At 43.9% G+C, this 20,292-nt stretch overlaps 2 protein-coding genes across 4 annotated transcripts; both read left to right on the plus strand.

Moving 5' to 3' along the window:
- Positions 1–1,904: 1,904 nt before the first annotated feature.
- Positions 1,905–7,874, plus strand: LOC148672369 (uncharacterized). The gene is made up of 20 exons (XM_088628043.1): positions 1,905–2,044; positions 2,406–2,464; positions 2,773–2,862; positions 3,031–3,158; positions 3,476–3,619; positions 3,741–3,818; positions 4,007–4,177; positions 4,273–4,369; positions 4,469–4,692; positions 4,899–5,052; positions 5,291–5,499; positions 5,584–5,701; positions 5,967–6,172; positions 6,418–6,535; positions 6,609–6,778; positions 6,970–7,067; positions 7,195–7,316; positions 7,494–7,544; positions 7,626–7,676; positions 7,747–7,874. Exons 1-20 carry the CDS (start codon positions 2,013–2,015, stop codon positions 7,842–7,844), a joined length of 2,418 nt encoding a protein of 805 aa, XP_088484169.1. The 5' UTR covers positions 1,905–2,012; the 3' UTR covers positions 7,845–7,874.
- Positions 7,875–10,759: 2,885 nt separating this feature from the next.
- Positions 10,760–19,828, plus strand: LOC148672370 (uncharacterized). Of its 3 annotated transcripts, XM_088628045.1 has the most exons (20): positions 10,763–10,944; positions 11,188–11,246; positions 12,094–12,183; positions 12,278–12,405; positions 13,313–13,456; positions 14,092–14,163; positions 14,613–14,789; positions 14,880–14,976; positions 15,125–15,348; positions 15,438–15,591; positions 15,988–16,196; positions 16,280–16,403; positions 16,676–16,875; positions 17,356–17,473; positions 17,557–17,726; positions 18,597–18,694; positions 18,895–19,010; positions 19,474–19,524; positions 19,590–19,640; positions 19,716–19,828. In XM_088628045.1, the coding sequence occupies exons 1-20, from the start codon at positions 10,916–10,918 to the stop codon at positions 19,808–19,810; spliced, it is 2,406 nt and encodes an 801-aa protein (XP_088484171.1). In that variant the 5' UTR covers positions 10,763–10,915; the 3' UTR covers positions 19,811–19,828. The 3 variants fall into 3 exon arrangements, with proteins under 3 accessions (XP_088484170.1, XP_088484171.1, XP_088484172.1); XM_088628044.1 differs by having other exon boundaries at positions 10,760–10,944; positions 19,590–19,828; XM_088628046.1 differs by having other exon boundaries at positions 10,764–10,944; positions 12,286–12,405; positions 19,590–19,828.
- The last annotated feature ends 464 nt before the right edge of the window (positions 19,829–20,292 follow it).

Consider the following 20,292-nt stretch of genomic DNA (forward strand, 5'->3'; position numbering starts at 1 on the left):
AGTGGAGTGTCCAGAAAAGCGCTATATAAGTGTAAGCAATTATTATTATTATATCCAGTCCTAGAAGTCGAAAGTCCTGTTTGTATTCTAGTTTAAATCCTGTTGTGTTAAGAAATGGGGAAGAGGGTGGAGAAATACAGTTTACTTAAATCCCTAATTGATCTGACATTTTGCTTGGTTAGTTTGCAGGGGTTTTTTTTTCTATTCAAAGACGAGAGACCAAAAGTTGCTTCTGAAACACAATAGTTAAACTACCTCCAAGGCAACATTTTTAGGAACTGAAAGCAACGAAATGAAAGAGTTCATATGAAACTATGAAGTATATTAAGGACATTAACGATTTAATTATCTGAGTGCCAGACAGTGTGTTGGTCACCGGTACCTGGACTGGGAACTCCCAGTGTCGACAGTCTGGAAAATAGAAACCCTCTGTGAAGCTATTTTATCCAGTCCAGACTGTCACCATTTTCCACATACAAAGCCTGCATCTCTTAACTACTCATGCACAATGTCTGGCTGGGCTTAATGATTTGGTTCTCTCTCTTTATTAGCTCCCTACCAAGTGATAATTGCAGGCTCTATGTACCTTCTTGTTCACATCACTCAATATCGCACCAGTGTTCACATGATTGATATAGAGGCCGGCTCTATGCGTGTGTACTTGTCTAATACAGCTGTCTACTGTAGCTCCCACACCTGTCTCTAGATTAGCTCATCCATCTAATTGCACTTACCTGTCTTCATCTCTCCATATCTCTCTGAATGAAACAGATTCAGTAAAATACATTATAATATAAGCTCAGACAACAGAGATCACGAGGTGGTAGGAACTTGAGGCATGCTGTCTAATATCAGAGGCAGCTATTAGCTCTCACCTCACTGTTTATGGCTATAACCTTGATTAACAAATGATTCTTATGTGCGTGTACATAGGCAGGTCTCCTAACAGATTTGTAAAAACATGAGCTAATTTTAGAATAAATGCTTATGTCTTAATATTCCTTTGTGCACTCTATTATGCTTAAATAACTTTGCAGGTAAATATCCTAAGGTACAAAATAAAAGTATACCGTCTTAGAATCTCTATCCTTTTGTAGGGAAAGACAAAGCAGGAATATTGAAAATGGCAGAAAAAACAAGTCACGTAAACAAATAAACCTTTTCTAATAAATACCCTAAAGTACAAATAAAGGTAGATTGATTTGCAGATGACCGGCAGGAATACTGATATACACTAAAAAAGAAAAAAATTCAAGACTAAATACTTATATATTAACAGTCCTTGTATATTCTTAATACGCCTCTTTAAAAGAAAGTATAATCCTGCTAATTGACATGAAGGATTGACGGGAAGTGATGTTTTTTTCTGCTCAATCCAGACTGACTTTTACTGTTTATCTCAATAGAAATGGATCATGCGCGAAAATTGCGTTTTTATTGTGTTCCCATGCTTACCAAACGTGATGTCTAGGCAGGCTCCAGTATTTTTTTCGACGCTTTCTTCCTGACGTCTGTAATTTTACTTTCCCGCTTTAAGACTATAAACATTACAAGGACGAATGGCAGACGCCGGACGAAGCCTAGGGCGACTGTCAAGTGAATTGGACAACTTCATTCCGCACTTTTCCGTAACTTCAACATTGCTACCCACCTTTCATAATTAAAGGACGAAAGCGGCGTCAATTAACGTCGTTTGCTCTTGCGTAAGATATGAGCCCGCACCTTCAAACAGTCAAAACGAGTTACACATTCAGCAGGAAAATCGGGTGAGAAAGCTTGAAAACGTTCACAGGTGTCGCTGATTAACGCAGTCATGCAGACGGCGAGCGACCCGGCGCAGGTGATCATTTCCTATTGGTCAGTGCCGTGCTTCTTTCGCTTTATAAACTCCACAGCGGCTCTCGGGAAATCAAGCGAGTTTTCGTTCCAGTTTTCTGTTTTCAAGACCAGGGGGAGGAAAAAGACCGTTCTGCTGAGCTTGGGGCGCCTTGTTTTACTACAGCAGCGCAAGGATGATGATTACGGATTTGGGGCTCCTACTAGGGTGACTTTCGAGTTTGTGTTTGATTGTAGTTCAGTGCACTTCTAGCTGTCTTCTGGGAGATGTGTAAGATAAAAAAGCTGTTTTCTTATACCATTTCTCCACTTAAGTGCAGGTGTCTGGTACTTGGTCCAGTTGGAAAAGGGGGGGCTCTGCTTAAAGCAAACTGGTGGGGGGGAGAAACAGTATTCTAACACTCCAGTCCTAGTTTCTCAACTTTTTTTCTTCCCCCTTACTGGCTTGCCCTAACACCATTAGAGGTTTGGAGCTGTGGTGTCTAGCCCTGCTCAAGTGCCTGGTGAGTTATCTATTTAAGGAACTGATGGTTGGCTGTTTTAGTGACTTGGCATTCCTCTTGTTCCAGGGTAACGTTGCTGTGTGCAGTGTTACCTGTGGATGTTCATGGGGCAGTTCCTCCTGCTGGTAAGAACTATATCCAGGGCAGTACAAGGTGGGATGCAATGTTACGAAGGCTCTAAATTCTGCAGCTTGGTGGTGGTGGGGAGGGGGAGAGTTACTTATGTCAGCGATGGTGGAAGGGTCTCCATGAGGCATGTTGTGCTTGGCCATACTAATCGCCTTGTTCAGGCCTTCCATTGTGAAGGCTAGTGGAACTACACTGCTTTACCTACTAAGATGTCCTTCAGCACACTGAAACAAATTACCTGAGTCTGTAGTATAATTGTTACTGTGCTACACCACCCCTGAGGTGACCTTTTCTTTGGTCACAGGTGCGATGGTGATTGAGTGTCGGGATCGGTACTTCTGGGTGTCCTTGGATACTGCCTTTGCTGGCAGTAGATATCGTTTTGATATTGTTAGTAAGTAAAACCTTTTGGCTCCTCTCTGGCACTCCTGGTGCATTGGGATGAACATGCTGTATAATTACTGCTCCACATGGTTGTTTAATACAATTACTTCAGAGTCTTAAGGGGGGGAGCTCAGTACCTGTTTAAAGTAATCTTGGTAACCCCCTAAAACTCTCTTAGATGGTGCAACTGTGCGACGGATCATTGACCCGCTTGCCTCGGAGTGTGGCTTCACCTACAGCAATAACAGTGTGACTGGCCGGCTGATCTTCAGAGCTTCTTACTTTGCCTGTTATGTACACAATGAGGTGGGAATCGTCTACCTTTTTCACTGTAGATGGAAGCCTTTTCCTGGCTCTTAATGTGCCATAAAGAACTACTAAACAAGTTTAGTACATTTGCAAGTTACTTTTAAACTAAACATGCTTGTATGCCTCGGTTGTGACTTGCATTATTTAACATGGCAACCTCAGGTTGGTTGCCAAAGAACAGGACTTCTCAAAATAGACATAAGTACTCCACACTGGCTAAATCAATAGTCCCTGTAATTCAGGGTTATGATAGTCCTCCACAATCCTGGAGTGGTGTTTCTTAAATTGATGTCCTGTCCTGGTACCTCTTTCAGCTTGACAGTGTCTTTACCCTCACTTCTAACTTTGTGAAAATTGACCCCTCTGGTGGAGAGACAACCTTCCCCCTGAGCAAGACCTGCGCCTTGAGTATCCCATGGAATGCAAGGGAAGTAATCTGTGAGGAGAACTACATGGAGGTAACCTACTTCTGCATGGAATAGGTCAACTGAATTTTAATACTAGCTTTGAGGTCTTGTACTTAAACTATTTATCTATGACTGAATCTCCTACCCTGTAATATAATGTGCTTTCTTTAAGGTGTCTGTGAGAAGGACTGTGCCACAGATCTCTCAGACCCAGATAATTTCCCAAGAATGGGATATCACCTATTCCATAGTAAGTAATATTAAAGGGTAATATGTTGTACAATTATTTATGCACTCCAGCTTTCCAACCCTTCTCAACTGTCATCTAACAGTAGCTGTGAAGACCCTCATACTTCATATAGATGAATACCCCCACAACTCATTATGTGCCAATCTGATCTTTGGGGACTGGATTGTAAACCAAATGCTTCTCCACAGGCCCAAAGAGCTGCCTTGGCTACATGGCAGGTGGTCTTCCTAAAAACTGGCCTGGCTCCTACGACCATGAACACAAGCTATGCCTGGAGCCAGGGATATGTGATGGGTTCTACTCCTGGAAGGGTTGTGTTCCGCTCTCCGTATGGACAGCCCCTCTCTGAGCTGGTCATGGTAAGGGTTTCTAGTACCACAGTACAAAAGGCATGGTGGAGGTGGGTGTTATGTGCCCCCTTTGCAGCGGAATTTTGAGTTTGATTCCTTTCCAGGTTAATGGCATTCAGGTGGAGACTATCCATGCGACAATCTTCTACCGCCAGAAGTGGATGCTGGTTCTTATTGACATGTCAACAGCCTGTACAACAAGCAAGTATCTCTTTTTGTGCCCTAAGCTGTCCTAGTTGGAGAAGACAAGAATCCATTTTAAAGTGTTCCTTTTTTTTTTTTTTTGCCCCACCCCTTAAGATCCTGGCTCATTTGATGGTACTAATCTGTTGTGGAGTACCCCTATTGTGATGCGCCCACTGGTCCAGGTTCCCACTGGATTTGTGAGTAGCAGCATCCGCATGGGTGTGGAGGGCCTGCTGCTGGATAATGCTACCATGTTGCAGAAGGGTTATGGAATGAATGTTGGTCCAACACTGGTGGAGATCCAAATTCCCTTTGGGGCTGATGGAGGGTCCAGAGAGGTAAGCATTGAATTGGTCTAAATAGTCTTGATGGGTTGTCCCTACTGTATGTTAATGCAGATGGAACTCTCAACCAACTTCAATTGGCAACTATGCTAGAGTTGCTTTAACAAAACCATGTAATCCTACTAACCTAAATCCTGTACCACTCCTTCCTTAAAACTCAATGATTGTGGTCTCCCCTCTCCTCCACCTCAATGTTACAGGTGCATGTGATTGACAACCAGTATAGTGAGCGCTACATCATTAACCTGTACTATGAGCACATCTTTGCTGATGGGAGCCAGGAGCTGACCAGACACAGGATGGCGAGACTAGTCCACACCCCTTACTTGCCACAGACTCCCTTTACCATTAACCGTAAGTCACCTGAAAGGTTCCCTCACCTTGGCTCTAATCCTGCCAGAGCCCCAGCTTTTTTTTTTTCCAGTAGTAAGATGAGATATGCAGATCTGCCCTTCTATATTGAAGGTGGGTTAAAGTAGAACTGGGAGTTTTACTTCTTTAAACACTCAGCAGTTCCTTAATTGCATCTTTCCTTTAGTGGTTAAGGTATCGCTAACACCTTGATGGCTTGTGGTTTGTTTTAATACTTCAGAAACCATCCTGGCAGAGAGAGTGTTCACTGTCTATCTGGGTGTCTTCAACCCTGATGTGGCGCTAATTGCTGTGGATCTCAATGGGGTGCCCCTAACTGTACCTCAAGCTCAACTCCGTGGCTTTACTATCTCGACGGTCCAGCACCCCAATGGCACCCATGCTTATGTGCTCAAGGTCCCCTTTGAAGATCCAATTGTACTAAAAAGTGTAAGACCTACATCTTTTATTTTTAAATACTTTGTGAGCATCAGTAATGTATAGAAACTGACTGCATGCCCCATGTCTTTGCAGTATTCGGGACCAACAACCATGATGTATGTCTTGAATATCAACTACACTCTCAACATTGTCCCACAGAATGAGTCCTACTACCACCCAGCTACTGTGGTTGCACAAATCCGCATACCTAGTAAGTTTGACCAGATTCATTTTAATCCCTTACTACCCAATAAGGTTAATGACTGCAAATTTCTAGCACCTACATGAACCAGATTTCTCCTGGCATAACCTTGATTAGCTTCCATCGTGCCCAATGTGGAAGTCTTTTACTTTGGGGGGTGGGGTGGTTTGTGGGTCTTGTACTTCTGCACAAGATCACCCCTTGGAAATCCAACCTGAAGCACATGAAGGGATGGGAATTCAATGCTTTAACCCATCTTGCTTTCTGTCTTCAGTTAACCAAGACCTCACTTCTGTATGCAAGGAAAAGAGCATTTTATTCTCTATAACACAAATGGAAATGTTCTACTTGTGGGAGATCTGTGTTGGCTCTGATCCTCTGACCCCAGAGCTGGCAGCAAACCGGGGTTACATTCTCAAGAACACCACCCAAGGCCTCACCCTGGAGGTGCCACTCTATACGATTGGGTACACCTATGAGGTAAGAGGATCTGTAGTCTTGATGTTTTTACTAATCAAGAAGGACTAGTATTCTTGAAACTGTTCTGCTCCTCATTGCTGGAGGCTTAATGCACACAGATGTACATGTTTGACCCAAAAGTGTCAGAACTGAACAAACATGATGAATTATATCCTTGGTGTTTTGTACTTGGTTTGGTGTCCTTGTATTTTATGGTGTTTATGGGGAAAAGCAACTCATGTTTCCACCTGTTGTCCCCCCAACAGGATATTGGCCTCAATATGTTCTTTGCCATCTTCACACTTAGCATAAGGGATGCCAGCACCTTAAGTGTGGTAGCAGTGAGCACAAAGCGCTGTCCCTTCAATTCTGAGGAGCTTGTTGGTAAGGAGTCTTCATTAACTTTCTCGTAGAGTCCAGTGTGAAGGCCTCCCATAATGTTTCTTTCTTCTTTCAGTGTGTATGCCAAATGGGACTATGACCGTAGTGGCCAGTGTTGCATCTACAGTTCCCATGGTTGACCCTCTCAGAACAACCCTCCTGGACAGAAGCTGCAAGCCCAATGAAACCAATGCTACAGCTGTTCTGTTCACCTTCAGTGTGACTACCTGTGGAACCAGGTTCATGGTATGGGCTTGGATATTCACCTTTCACTTATCTCTTGCTGGTGATTCCAGTGAACTGCAACAAATTCTTCTGTGGGGAGGGTTAAATGGGCGAGTAAAGGCTTGTGTATACTTAAAGTGCCTTGCTGCAATGGGGACACGTGTCTCTACACTATTCCTGACTCCACAGTGCTCAAATGATTCTCTTTCCAGGTTGATGATCACTATCTGATGTATGAAAATGAGGTAGTATTCAATGGGGTTTTCCTGCCTGAGAGCGCTCCAGTTATCACAAGGGACAGTGAATACAGGTAGCTGGCTAGTTCCTGGTTGGGTTCTTTAATGTTTTGGTTGGATATCCCTCTAGACTGGGATGGTGTTCAGTCTTGGCCTGGAGTGGATCCTGTTGAGCATAACATCTCCATATTCTCTTCTTAGGTTGACTGTACGGTGTTATTACCCTGTTAATGACACCCTGATGCTGGCTTTGGACTGGGTGCCTGTTCCAGCTCCACGCAGTGCTGGCATTGGCTCCCTTATCCAGGCTTACCCTTCCAAAGGTAAGACTAGTCACTGCAACTTTAACTTCCTCCATTATGATGTAGGGTGGTGGTGAGGGAACCTAGCCCTCACCAGTGTTCTCTTAACTGAATGTTGGATTGTATGTCTTGGTGTTGAATTCTATAATTGGTGCTAGATTCTCACCAATAATGCAATGGGTTTTCTTCCACCTGCAGGCCTGAAAAGAAGCAGGGCTGTCCCAAGCACCCACAATGGCATTATGAGAGGTAACATTCTTTCTACTCTCCCTGTTAGTTGGAGGGGCTGCAGGGTAGTGAACTCCTAAGTGACCTATGCTCCTATTGCAGGTAAAGATGCCAACAAGGAGGCTGTTGCTTCCCCTCTGCAGGGTGAGGAAGGTAAGTGATCCTCTTCTCACTGCAGCACTCTGCTCTGGGCCTGATCTGATTTGACTTCCATTGTTTCCAGGTCTGGAATCCCCCTCTGTACCAGCCCTGGGAGTTGCCATCGTTTTCCTGGGTGTTTTCTTGCTTGCTTCTATTCTGTTTGTGAAAACCAGATGCTAAATTGTTTGCCAATAAAACTTTGAACTTCCATTTGGATATTTTGTCCTTCATTGTTTTGCATCCCACTTCAGCAGTATGCTTCAGGCATTGTATGGAACTGACTAAAGTGCTCCTTCAATGATGTGGATGGGGGGGGTTCCTCCTCCAAGAGGAAATGGTGTAAGGTTTTTGGATGGCATGTGAGTCAAAATCCCTTCCTGTTGGAACTAAGGGACAAGTGAAATGAATAGCACTAGAGGATTTGATTACATGCTTCAAACTTCATCCTCTGGAGTTGCATCTTGTAAGATCCTTTGCCATTCCTACAGGTTTCTCTGTATATGGTATTGGGTCAATCCAATCAGTAACTTACTGGATGGTTTCATTCAGAAATACCAACAGGCCAGGGACCATTGTAGGGTCTAGACTAAGGATCATGTTTACTCCATCTCTTGGTTGGCCCTGTGAGACTATTGCTTGGACTTTTAGATGTTCAGGCACATTCAGAATGGAAGTTGCACACAATTGGCACTTGGATGTGTGCCTGATTCTGTAAAGTTGAACCCTAGGTGCTGACCTGGTAGCTCCAAATTGCATTGGAGTTGGTTCTAATGGCATTTGTGATTGCTGGCTGCTGTATAGTTACTGCTCATCCATTGTAAAGGAATGGACAGCTCTGTGCTAATAGTCACCAGATCAATGATGTCCCTTCAGTACTTGATTAGCCTGATTACTGATTGAAGCATGAGGTCTAATGTTAAGTGATCAGACTATTGGTTCTTGAACCTCTACAATTGGTAAAGATGTTTTCTCTTGAGAGAACCATTAGCATGCATGTGCAATTAAATGGATTTCCCTTTACATTTTAATATCCCTATGGTTGTAAACTTAGAACTTGTATACAGAGCATAGGAATACTTAAGCTGCTGTGAAAGTGGTTATTTGTCTGTTAGGTGCATTGGCACTTTATTGGACAATGTAGGTAAATTAAGCCATCCTCACTGGAGGGAGGGGCACATGGCAATTTGTAGGTTAATAGTATGTGCACTATGGGAAGCTGTACATTTGTCCCTGTTTTCACCAGGACACTATGCTGTTCTGTCTGTCCTAGAGCCTGGACAAGCATATGCCTGCTCACTGGTCCCAAGGTCTAGGTGCTACCCAGCTACTTTTAAGAGATGTCCCTGGCCTTGATCATCACAAGGTCGGGCAGTCAGGTATCCATAGGTCACTATAAAGAGTTAATTCCTTACACTTTTTTAGAGTGCTTTTCTGGACACTCCACTCAGTGCTTTACAGGTAATGGGGACTCCCCTCCACCACCACCAGTGTTAAAGCACCACATGGATAAGATGGCAGCCAGAGTGTGCCAGTACTCTCGCCACACACCAGCTATCAGTGGGGCAGAGAACAGTGAAGAAGCCACTTCATAAATGGGGATTATTAGGAGGCCATGATTGGTAAAGGCCAATGGAAATTTGGTCAGGACAATGGCATAACACCTCTACTATTTTGAGAAATGTTCTAGGATTTTTAATGACCACAGAGTCAGGACATCCAAAGGAAGGCACCTTTTTTTAGAATACAGTATTCTAGGCCTGGGCAATATGGCCAAAAACATTATCACAATAAATTTCATATCAGTTGATATCGATAATTATCACGATAAATGTCATTATTTCTTTCAAGTTTAAAAGCAGATTTTTTCTCCTGAGTGAAAGTTGAAAAAACTAGACCATTAATTGGTAAATTAAACAACTCTTTATTTTAGAACACAACAAACACTTGCCAAACAGCAGAAATGTAAAACAAATCTGTTAGCTGTCCAGTCTGCAACATGCATGTGCACTCATGCAGTATTTTGTGCGCATGTGCAAAGCATAAACATATATATCGAACATTTATCAAACTTTTGTTAAAATTATATCGAGGAAAATTATATCATGATTATCGTTATCGAATTATTGCCCAGCTCTACAGTATTCCCATCACTATACTGGGCCATTAGAACCCACACAGACTGCAGGGTTAGCACACCCTACTGGTCCCACTACTATTGTCTTGTTGGTTGGTGTTTTTTCTTGATTTTCGCCAAGCTTGACTTTCAGCTTTAAAGTATCCTCATTACCTGTGTCCAATCAGCCAACTAACTAATGAGCTGGTGTAACACTAAAACAGTCACTGAGGTGTATCACAGTGAGCCACAAATGATCATATAATCTAAATGGAGCCAGATGTATTTAATAAGTATCCAAAGTTGTGTACTTCATTAGCATGATGACTCATTATGCTGAGTACATTACATTGCTGCTACTGTAAATGTCCCTTTCAAGCTGAGAACTAATTCAGCTAATTAGACAAAAGTGTCGGCAGAGGAACTAATTAAAGCATGTTTGAGGAATGCGTTTGAGAGCAGTGTGATAGTCTTGATGACTTCCCAATTTCCCAATGAGGTGAAAAGAAGTGGTGAAAGATGCTCTAGTTAAAACTGTTTTCCCCTCCTCAGCCTTATCATCATTACTGTTATTGATTTAACCATTTTCACTAGACATTACTGACATTATTAGCTTATTACAGCCTTTAAAGCACAACGTACCTTATTTCTACACATCCCCGTGAAAATCTTTATTGCAAAAAGTATTTTTTGTCGTCTTGGATAACTGCGTCTAATGTACACCTACTTAATCTTTTTTTTTTTTTTTGGGGGGGGGGGTAATTTTAACGACATAAACAGCCTTTATCGTGTTTTCGGAAGCATATAAAACAGGCCTCAATGTTTCAAAATAAATGCCGTGCGGCCTGCGAATTCGCCTTCGGTCGTGGGCGGATGACCAATAATTAAACTAACGGTGTAGTTTTCTCCTTTCTGATGCAAAACAAAGGATTTGGCGGCGCTGAGGTTTTTTTTTTCCTGCGTGTCCCTTTCCAGATTAATTATTAATAAAGGGGAGGATTTCACCATCTGCGGATCCTGCCGATCAGTGTCATGGCAACAAGACCCCCCCCCCTTTTGTATTGGGCGTGCTGTCATGGTGTATAGGTGAATCACACAAAGCACCCCTCGGCCGGGCCGGTGAGAAGTTTATAATAGCATGGCTGGGGGTGTCGAGCTCTTCGTAAGGTGAGTGGGTTTTTAGGAAGATGCTTCTTTTCGATGCATTATTATAATTGACACCTAATGCACGAACCGATCTGTGGGTTTTGTAAGACAACGAGCTGACAAACCGCTTAGTGAGAGAGCCCGACATACAGACTAGCTGAAGTTCCTTCCCAAGGTGAACTTTTTTTTAAAGGGAGAAGGGATCTCTGGTAGATCCCTTCTTACTTCTATCACAAACACCTGTCTCTCTCGTTTTTCATTAAGAGTCGCTTTCTTGTATGCAAGCCTGTTTCTGTGGGTAACGGCAGCGGATCAGCCAGTCGGTAAGTCCAGTTTTTGTTTTTGGTTTTGGTGGCGCACGGTGTGAAGTTAAAATGTGGGGATGGTTAACAGACGATTAAATGATTTACGGTTTACGGTAAATGTTTACAGTAATTGGGCAGATTACATATGGAAATAGTTTGTAAAAACACCATAAACCACTAACAACTAATAATCCATACAAAAAGATTGCGTTGTCTTCTTTCGCAGAATACAAGCAGGTCTCAATGGGGTCATAAATTTAACCCGGGCTTGCTAGTTCTTGCTAAACCTCTCCACCTATAACCCGAGAGAAAAGGTGATCCTTTTCATTGTATAAATCCCAACATTTATCTCAACATCGATCCATTCGGTGTTCTGGTGTTGTTGTGGTTTTTTTTTTTCAATTAAATCATTTTCTTGCGATAAGGAACAAGTAGGTGTTTATTCCCTGCAGAAAAGAAAAGAGACAACGTTTCGACTGCGGTGCATTCTTCAGGTGTGTTTTCTTTTTTCAACAGGGAATAATCCTTCACACCTGAAGAAGGCTTCAACGCCGAAACGTTGTTTTCTCTCTTCTCTTTTCAGCCTGGAATAAACCTATTACTTGTTCCTTTGCAGCCTACGCATGCTGACGCAGCTGCCTACTTGATTTCTTGCGATAGTTCTCTTACTGGCAGCTAAAATAATTCCTACTATATATATACACATCTTTTTTACTTTCAAGTAATTTGAAGTGAAAATACTCAAATACATAATGCAGAATTCAAACGGTATGTCTAAATTCGCCTTATTGATTGACATTAATATTATTAAGGGTGAATGTGTGAATTTTCCTTTGCTCGTTTTGCGTGCTCGTATCTCGAACAGATGCAATCGTGTCCGAGTGTCAGGACCGCTACTTCTGCGTGTCTGTGGACCGCGGCTTTGCAGGACAAGACTACAGTTTTAACGTCATTGGTGAGCTGAAAGATTTTTATTTTCCCGTAGCTCGGGGGAAAGCCTGCACTCTATTCACGGCTACTGTCTTAACTCCGATACCCTCCCTTTGCAGGCGAGCAGGAGACCCAGAGAGTCGACGCTCCCTACGCAGCGCAATGCGGATTCACCTACAGCACTTTGACCCTCGCCGGCCGCTTGATCTTCCGAGCGTCGTTTTTCGCTTGCAATGTGAAGAATGTGGTAAGATCCCCTACCCTCATGCTCGTGATCATAAACCGAGTTTACACCGCTCGTGAATCGGTTTTTGAACAGCTGGTTATCTACTGTACATGAGTTCCGTTTCCGAAGTGGAACTTCGGGTGCCATTGGTTTAGTAGGGCAAACACCTCGGATCTCTTTCGCGTGAAGTAGCAACACTATAGCACAAGACACCGTGAAAATGTATACCAAAGCAATCCCCAATTGTAAACGACTTTACAGTTCAACGAAGGAAAACCGTTTTAATTCCATTACCGTGCTGTCGTGTTGCATTAAAAGCAAGACTCGAGCTCTGCAGGAACTGCCGATGAATTGGCATTGAACAACAAACTTTGTTCTTGTTAAAATTGTGTGAACGTTTTTTACTCGGTAGGTGCGTAAAAGACGGAACAAGGACGCACAGTCTCGGCGCCCTGCGCAAACTGACTACACGGTGCTTGTAGCGGGGCCGGGCGACGTCTGGCGGAAGCGTAAAAAATAACACTTTTAAACTCGAGCGAAATAATCTGGAGCCTAGCAGCTCCGTCTGTTTTTGTGGGAGAGGAGTGCACTGGCAGAATGTATAAATCTACTGTTCAGTTTTGATTAATAAACGACTCAATACAGAAGAGAACACAGAATGGAACCTCCCGTATTTGATATTCTGCTGCAGTCGCACTCATGTACTTGTTGGTGACTGCTAGGTCTACAACAACCGCGGTTACTCTGACAAAAGACCTAATCCGGCAGTTTGTGTAGCTCATTTGTCAACTGATTTTACATGGGTGAAATACTTCACAGACCTGGAAGTCCTCAGTGGTCAATTCTGATGTATAAGCTTGGGGCTCTGCACTTTTCTTGACATTTGTGCGAAAAATACCCCACTCATGGCCTCTGGCTCTGCGCACAGGACGATCAGACGTTTACCCTGAGCTACCAGTTTGTAACGCGGGATGAGTCTGGCAGGGCGACGTTCTTCCCTTCTGCCATCACCTGCAGCTTGGTTCTGCCCTGGAAGCCCCGTGAGGTGGTCTGTGAGGAGAACTACATGGAGGTAATGTCCTGCTGTGGTCCATCTCGAAGGGAGAAGGCAATGAGTCATTGAGCTGATGCGAGCTCTTCACCTGTTGTGCTGTTGAGGTTTGTACAGGTCACCCAAGGCTGGCAGGCATTTAAAAGTTTGTCTTGCTATTCCAGACTTTCTCATAAAACAGTTCAGGTAGGCAGCTGCGTCAGAATGCGCAGGCTGCAAAGGAACAAGTAATAGGTTTATTCCATGCCCTAAAAAGAAGAAAGAAAACGCCATGTTTCGGCCATGGGGCCTTCTTCAGGTGTACCCTTCAGCCCCACGGCCGAAACATGGTGTTTTCTTTCTTCTTTTTTCAGCATGGAATAAATCTATTACTTGTTCCTTTCTCATAAGATGATGCATAAAGGTGTCCTACTGAAGGACACCTTTATATGTGGTCTGAAGTGATCTCTACAAAGTCTTGCTTTACGTCTAAATCCCTGAGCAAGGACTCTGTAGATGTGCTGAGATCCTAACAGCACTGTAAAGGGACTACAGTACCTTTTCTTCAGATTGGAAAAATCATTTTCTTCTTCACCAGAGGATTTGTGAACTAACCCAGCATTTTTGTAGATGCTGGGAACTGAGACCGACTTCTGACTTCTGTCCTGTTGTCCAAGGTTTCAGTGGGAAGGAATGTTCCTCTGATCGACCAAGAGGACCCGATTATGCTACAAGACACTACACTTGGTGTGAGCTTCTGTTTTTTTTTCCCCGTGTCATCTGGACTAGGTCTCCCTTAAATTGAGAATTGTTTGTTTGATTGGTGACAAGCACTCATCTGCGAGTTTGGCAAGTTAGTCACACTGAAACATGGGATGCTGCTTAAATCCACTAGTTATATAACTGTTTTCTGCAGAAATTAGAGTTGAGGCTTACTAGCGAGTGGTTCTTCAGCTTCTAACTTACTGTTACTCCTTCTAGTATCTTATTTAAGTGAGCTTCAGGCAAGCCTATTAATATGTGGTTTGTGACATGAATGTCAATTTATAAAACATTCACAGACCATCTAAAGAAGTTTAACTTAATCACGTGAACCCTTTGTTAAACTGATACTGTGTATAAAAGTTCAGCTAGTACAAAAAACAGATGTGTGTATGAATATCTCATACAAATGGCAAAGCCCGACTCTCCTGTCCAGTTTCAAGGCCCTGGTGATGCTACAGCCACCTGGCAAATCTCATTCCGGAAGCTGGGGATACCAGAACAGATTATGAATGTCACCTATGCCAGGAGCCTTGGTTACGTGGTGGACTCGACCTCTTCCCGAGCAGTCTTCAGAAGTGCCTACAACAAGAGCAAAACGGAGATCCTTAAGGTAGTGTCTCATTCTAATTAACACTATGTATGAAGCTTGAGCATCTTAAGCAAGGTCATACTCCAAGTTAGTTTTTTTTAACAATTGCAGGTGGATGGGGTCACAGTAGAAGCTATTGATGCAACAATCTTCTTCCAGCAGAAATGGATGCTGATATTAATAGATGTCTCTGCTGCTTGTACTAAAGGCAAGTAGTCAGATGCCCGGTTTAGCCTCATTTAATCCCTTATGTTAACAGACCACTTACCATACATTCATGAAGGAAGCAATAATCTTTGTTTACTATGAAACATTTTAAAGCAATCTGGACGACCCTTTTCCCCCTGGCCTTCCAGATCCTGGTACCTTTGATGGTGCCTACCTGATCTGGAGCACCCCCAGAATCATGCTGCCTCTAGTGCAGGACCCATCCAGCTTCGACGATAAGAGCATTGGAATGGGCCTGGATGGTCAGCTGTTGGGCTCGAGCACCATGAACCAGAGGGGCTACAAGCTGGAGCTGGTCAAGCAACTGTTGGAAATTTCCATCCCTTATGGGGCAGTGGGAGGGTACCTGGAGGTAAATGGTTTTGGAACAGTACATTGGGCTCCTGTGGAACACGGTCCTGTTTCCTCTGTTCCTGCTCACTATTGCCAACCTTGTTGCAGAGCCGTGTTATCGACAACCATTACAACCAGCGTTACTCCATTGACTTGTTCTTTGAGCACCTGTGGGCAGATGACCAGTATGAAGTGACGCAACACTGCATGTTTGTGCCAGTGAGCACCCCGTTCATCCCCCAGACACCCTTCACTATTGACCGTAAGTGAGCCATGTGTTTTAAAGGCAACGTGTTTTCAGGTTCTACATATGAAATGATTCCTGATTTAAACTGATGCAACCAAACATTTGAAGTGGGATTATACCATGGCTTGTAACAGTACAAGGATATGTCTACAGAGTACATTTCTAAATCCTATTGTAGGCTGTAGAACACAGCAGTTGTGCACTTTATATCTTTGCTATGATCTCCCCCTGTCCTCCAAATGTAGTACAGTTAATAACTATATGGGCCAGTAGTGGTTCTTCTCTAAAAGAGTGGAGATGCCAAACCTGACCCCTTGAGGGTACTAATGTAGTCTAGTCCTTTTATCGTGGCCGCTGTGCAGGCCTAACAATCCAAAGGGTTGCATGCTCTTCTGTTCTCAATGACTGAAGAAACCAACCAAAATGAGAGGACCTTCATAGTATACCTGGGCAACTTCAATCCCGATGTGGAGCTAAAGGCACTGGACCTCAATGGGCTGGCTCTGACTGTTTCCGAAGCTGAAGCGACGGGCTTCCCAGTCACTGATGTCCAGCACCAGAACGGAACCCACGCATACGTACTTGTGGTCCACTTTGATGCTCCTATTGTGCAAAAAAAGGTGAGAAATTGTTTGAAAGTTATTCTGTGGACGCAGAGGATCAGTTGCAGCATTCTTAACACGGTATGCGTTGTCTTCACCAGTTTGTGTTACCTGGGATTATGCAGTACACCTTAAAGATCAACTACACCCTGAACATTGTTCCCCAGAATGATCCCTACTACCACCCAGCTAGTATTGTGGCTCAGAGTGAGATTCGGGTTTGCTGTAAGTAACCTTGATCCACAGCACAGAATGCCCTAATGAATACTCAGGTTTTCTAGACCCTGTAGTCTAGCCTTGGACTTGCTTTCCTAAGCTGACTCCTCTACTTCCTCTTCGCTAAGAATTTTGTCCATGTTGGTTTTTCTCCTGCTTGCAAGATCACTCTCCACCAGTGAGCCATTGCCCAGGGTGGAAGAGGCAATCGATTTAGTACAAATGTCCAGTCCTATGTGTACAGCGAGGGTGTGGCCTAATCAATTTGTCCTCTTCTCCAGCCATCGGCGTTATCTCGGCTATGTGCAAGCAGAAGAGCATCTTCTTCCAGGTGAGCCGCATGGGATACATGCGGGAGGTGTGCGTTGGGCCTGATCCCCTGACCCCTGAGCTGGCAGCACACAGAGGCTACATCCTCAAGAACAGTACCAATGCCCTCTTCCTGGAGGTGCCCTTCAATGTAATTGGATATGTCTCCAAGGTAAGGTTTAGTGAGGGAGGTTCTGGACCTTTTTTATGCAAGAATGTTAATTCTACCGTTGAATTGGGCATCCTTGTTCAGGGAAAACGTGTTTCTTAACTGGTGGGATTCCAGATTTTAATTTTTTAAAGGGGGTGGGGGCGGGGTGGTGGCACCCCTCTGTGTTGCTTTGAGTGGAACGATTGCATACTAGAACTAATCAGAACTCCTCCTGTTCTTCTGCTCTTAACCTCAAATGTTTTCCTCTTGAGCACTTTTACCAAAGAAACTACTTTCCAACTTTTGTGTAATTTTAGAATCTGATATTTACATATTCGACTGATTACATGAATGTGGCTTGGCTGAAATGGACTACCGAAAGGCAAGAATTGCCTCTTTCCCTTGTCTGTGAGGGCTTGAAAGTTCTAGTACAAGATGCTGACCCCTCAGGCTCCCCGTAACTGGCTGTGCATCGATTCTTCTCCTTCTGTCGCTCTGCAGGAGATCAGCCTCCAGTCATTCTTTGGCACATTTGCTCTGACTGTACGGGATGTCAGGACCTTGAGAGTGGAATATGTGAACGCAAAGCGCTGTCGCTTTGATCCTGACGAGACTGTCGGTAAGATTGTTCTTAAGGATCCCGTGAATGTGGGGCCAAACCGTTAGACCTCTTTTATGTTGTCCCCCATTTTCCCTGTGCAGTGTGCATGCCTGATGGAGTCATCACTGTAGTGGCTAGTGTTGCTCCTACAGTTCCAGTAGTTGACCCTCTCGGAACCAGCCTTCTGGACAGAAGCTGCAGTCCCTCAGACACCAGTGATACTACTGCTCTGTTCACCTTCAATGTGACCACCTGTGGAACCAGGTTCAGGGTATGTTATGAAATGAATTTATGAAGAGCTTCACTTGTGAGGGAACCCATTTCATCTGCCACTGAAGTGCATTGGGTCATTGCACATCAGATCAGGTGGAGAAGTGCAAAATTGCTTCACTGACTAAACAAAAGGGAAACGTCACTTTATAAAACAGATGGACCTAATGTGTCACCTGGGGTGAAGTGAAATTTTAACCAAAATACCAAGGAGATCCCTGTACTCCTTGTCAAGGGATTTTTAAAGATCATGCAGTGTGAAACCCCCTACAGCATTGTCCCCAGTCACCATACTGGAGTGTTGGTTTGGAAACTGTGGTTCACAGGGAAGAACCATTACCAGGTTGCTGGTGGACCAGTATTTCTTCAGATCTCCCAGTACTGACCAGGCCCAAGTTTGCTTAGCTTTGGAGATCTGACCAGATCAGACTACAAGGTGATAATGCCGCTTACCATCATCTTTTGCTATTTAGGGTTGATTAACCAACAGATCTAAAAGCTAATTAGGTGACTCAACGGACTGTCTAAATGAATTGAATTGAATGGAATGGAAAAACCAAAGGTTTCTCTGACTCTCAAGGATTGGAGTTATTGATTCCTGACCTGCTTCCTTGGTTAAGAGGAGAAGAGGCCTTTGGTCATGTGCACTTTATAAGCTCTTTGCTGTATTAAAATCAGAGACTTTGTGCTAATTAAAGACCAGGAACCTATATTCAAAACAGTTGAGCACTGACATCCACATTAATTTGTAGATGGATTAAACACATTTAAAATTCACTGTGAATATTCCATTACGATTTCACTTTTGATCAAGTGGGGCCTTTGTGGGGGGGGGAAGAGGCCTTTCTCGATCTCCTACGGCTCATTTCAGATGGATGGCACTTATCTGATCTACGAGAACGAGGTGGTGTTCAACAGGCTGCTTCTGCCAGAGAGGGCTCCCGTTGTCACAAGGGACAGTGACTACAGGTACGCAGCTTGCCTGGATTGTAGCATGGAGAGACTCTTGTCTTGGGAATAACCACGGTCTTGGGTGCCACTTGACATCACTGTCCCACCTGGTGTTCATGAGTCCTAAACCAATCCTGCCTGCAGCACTACTAAATTCCCCTCATTGGGAGAAGGGCCTTTGCCACTCTCTGACTGCTCGCTGGTCTTTTTGTCTTTAGGTTGACTGTGAGATGTTCCTACCCAGTTAATGATACCAGGAGCCTGTCTGTGAGCAGAGTGTCTGTTCTGCACAGTGCTGGCATTGGCTCGATATTCAAAACTTACCCTTTGAAAGGTAAGTTGGGCACTTTTTTTCTATTTTGCTGACCCAAAGGCTTCGTGACTCCGGCCAAAGCAGTTCTCAGTTCCTCATTTTATTTGAAGAGGCTGGTGCTCATTCCAGATGAACCGTCCCCTATTCCACCAGCTGAAAATGGCCACCTGTGCTCATACAGTCTCATGCAGTGATGCAAAGCAGTACCTCTCTGGGGCCACAGAACTCCTCTCTACGTTTATGATGTAATTACAATTGCAGGTGAAAATGCTTAAGATCACGTCTAGGGTCCACATTTGCCAGACTGCTTTGGAAACATTACTCCATATGGGATTGCCAAAGAGTAGCAGCCTACAGATGTTTGTACTGTTCCTGCTGCCTTCTTGTGCGCTGTCACCCAGGGCACTAAGTGAGATCCTGCTTGCTCATTGTGTGCTTCGATAGGGTGTTCCTCTTCAGTTCTATGTAAACCCTTCCTCTGCAGGTCTGAAAAGAAGCAGGGCTGTCCCAAGCACCCACAGTGGTAACATGAGAGGTAATGTTCTTCCTTCTCTTCCTGTGGGCTTGTCAAGTCCAAAGTGACCCATGATTCCACTGCAGGTGAAGCTGCCTTCCAGAAGGCTGATTTTCCCCCTCTGCAGCCTGAGGAAGGTAAGTGGCCTGTTTCTCATCTGCGTCACACTCTGCTCCCTGCCTGCTTAATAACCCTGTTTCTGTTGTTTCCAGATTGGGGAACCTCCCCTGTACCAGTCCTGGGACTTGCCATTGCCTTTTTGGGAGTCTTTTTACTTGCCTCTGTTACTGTTACAGTTTACTTCTAATAAAAGACTTTGAAAGCCTCTTGGAGGAGGGTCCTTTCTTTGCTGGTCACAAGGACCATGTGTTCCAGGAAATGGGTTTATATGTGGTATTCGATGACGGAATACACTGTTTTAATTATTAAATGGTGATTGGGGAATAGCAAAAATGCTAAATTACCATTACTGATGCCAGTATCTGGAAGAATAGCACTGTACCAGAAGCAAAAATTACACATCCTGTATGTGGTTCTCTCAGCTACTAGCTGACTTGCCAGCAAACAAGTACTGCTGCAAAGGAAATAATAAACTGCACATATGTCCCCCCCCCCCCCCTTAAAAAATAAAAAAGTTTGATTTGAGAGCTGGAGGCTATGAAACAGTCCTCAATATTTCCCAGTTCTCTTTGAGAAATGTTCATGTGTTTATTAGGTTTACAGACATCCATGTTTTATATTTTACAAAGCATGGACAAGGACTGCCAGCAGCACCCGAGGACAACAAAG

Source organism: Lepisosteus platostomus, chromosome 4 (genome assembly GCF_059453375.1).
Source record: "Lepisosteus platostomus isolate fLepPlt1 chromosome 4, fLepPlt1.hap1, whole genome shotgun sequence".
Taxonomy (NCBI): Eukaryota; Metazoa; Chordata; class Actinopteri; order Semionotiformes; family Lepisosteidae; genus Lepisosteus; species Lepisosteus platostomus.